We start from the raw sequence: 2,134 nt of genomic DNA on the forward strand, positions 1-2,134 counted from the left end.
AGCAGGTCCACCGTGTTGTCCCCGCTGAACAGCTCATCCGCTGCCAAACACAGGCACACAGGCATCAGCCCCACAGCAAGCACGAGCAGGTCCCCTGTGGCCCCACCACTGTGGCTCCTCTGCCCACTTCTCCAGGCTGCCTTGTACTAAATCCACCTGGGTTCTCTCTTCATTTCCAGCTGGAGAAGAGCTGTGTGAACTGCAGGGGCTAATGGTGCCCACATTAGGAGGTCAGCGAGACCCCACCACAGCCACATCCACCACCTCAGGCCGGGCAGAGCGGGAGGTGATGGAGCGCGATCCAGTCCTGCCAGCTCCCAGAGATGGGGCAGGATGGAGACACAGCTGCAGCGCCCAGCCAGATGCCACCCACCCAACCCAGGCTGCCAAAGCAGCTGCCTCACCCAGGGCACGGGACCACTTGGGCTCCCTGGCCACCACAGCTGCCCTGTGCTCCTCCTCATCTCAGGGATCTCTGGAACCCACACAGGGCTGTGCTGGCCAGCCTCGCTGCTGAGCCACCTGGGCAGAGAGGGCACTTGCCTTGTCCCTGGGGGCTCCCCCCATGGCTGCAGCCACGAGCAGCACCCTGCTGAGCTGTAGGGCCGCAGCTCTGAGCTGACTCTGAGGCCAGACACTGGTTTTGCTACAGCGTGCAGCCAGCCATCCCACCAGACACGGCTGCAAACCCAACTCACGTTGCTCCTCGATGTCATTCTCTGACTCGGTGGACTGGGCTTTGTAGTAGGTGACTCCTCGGACGATGGTGGGCTTGGAAGGAGGCCGGCTCCTCACACGCAGCTTCCTCTGCAAGAGCTGCTTGGGCTTCTCATCCTCTGGAGAGAGGTGCAGCTCCGGGAGGGACTCAACAGAGTTGATCTGCTGGGAGATGGTTTCATCTTTCAGGAATCTTTCTTCGTATTTTCCCTGGAAGAAACGCAGGAGGTTGTTACAGGATGGGCGAGAACAGCCGTGTTTTGGGGCACGGGACAGGTCAGGCTGGTCAGCTGAGCATTGGGTAGGACTCTCCCTCCTTTCTCAGGGTCACCCTCAGTCTCTTCTACCATGGGAGACCCTCCAGGAGACAGCAGGGTTGGCAGACCAGCGTTGCCTTGGCATGACCTTGGTGCCACTCTGCAAACCTGGGACTCAGTGCTCAATAAGGCACAGGCTGTGGGGTGCAGGACATGCAGGCTGAGTGGGGGGACCCCGGGGTGGCATTAGCAGGGTACCCCCCTCCTCACTGCAACTGCTCTCATGTCCACCCGCCAGATACCTCCTTGCACACCAGGGACCAGTGCTGGCAGCTGATCTGTAGAGAGCGTGCAACATGTGCTGAGCTTTGGTAGAGCAGAGGCTGAAGACACCTTCCCAGTGGGGCTGGGAGGCCTCTGGGGCAGGGACTGGGAACCCCCTGGGGCAGGGGCAGCCCCCAGATGCCACAGCTCATGCCTGAAGGACTTCATCTCATTAAAGGAAATCAGAAAGACAGCCCAAAGGTTGAAGCAGTGCCCATTTGGCTGAGAAGACAGGTCCAGGGCTCCTTCGCAGCCCTGCTGCAATTAACGGCGAGAAAAGGGGAACGTTTGGAAATGAGGTCACTCGGGGTAATAAAAGCCCTGGGCTTTGCTCTCCTGCCTGGCCGGGGCTGGCCCCGCTCCAGTGGCAGCAGAGCCCTTGGTTGGGTTATGGCCCAGGGAGCTGGGGGAGAGGGTCTGGGAGCACTGCTGGACACCCTCTGCCCACCCAGCTCCTTGCTGGGGCTCGGGGAGCCCACCTCTGCGTAGGACCCGCACCACCTGCTCCCAGTGCCAGGGATCCGTGTGCTGGCTGTCCTCACCCCAGGAGCTGAGCTCCCCTTTTGCAGCTGGAAATGATGCAGCGATCGCTCCCCTCTCCCCAGACACCTCCTTTTGTCCCTGCAGAGGGGACCCTGGGGGGAAGGCAGGATGCTCCAGCAGCCACCCAGCATGGATCAGAGCAGTGTGAGGCCACCATAGATTGCACCATCCAGGCAGCAAGGGGGTCAAAGCATCCTAGGTGGGCCCTTTCCCAAAACACCCCCCTTACCCCTCTCTGGGGCAGCACAGAAACCACTGCCCTGGGCAGAGGATGTCCCCACACCAGGCAGAGC

General features: G+C 61.2%; 1 protein-coding gene across 1 annotated transcript in view; it reads right to left on the bottom strand.

Annotated features, from left to right (window-relative positions):
* Window positions 1-3: 3 nt before the first annotated feature.
* Window positions 4-2,134, bottom strand: part of LOC114818790 (olfactomedin-like protein 2B) — a gene marked incomplete at both ends in the record, with an annotated part of 10,418 nt that continues 8,287 nt past the window's right edge. Inside the window, 2 exons of the mRNA XM_029086161.1 lie at window positions 4-40; window positions 699-927. Of these exons, the coding sequence (XP_028941994.1) occupies window positions 4-40; window positions 699-927 (266 nt within the window). The remainder of the gene's footprint in view (window positions 41-698; window positions 928-2,134) is intronic.

The sequence above is a fragment of the Antrostomus carolinensis genome, unplaced genomic scaffold, assembly GCF_000700745.2.
Source record: "Antrostomus carolinensis isolate BGI_N321 unplaced genomic scaffold, ASM70074v2 scaffold32307, whole genome shotgun sequence".
Classification (NCBI taxonomy): Eukaryota; Metazoa; Chordata; class Aves; order Caprimulgiformes; family Caprimulgidae; genus Antrostomus; species Antrostomus carolinensis.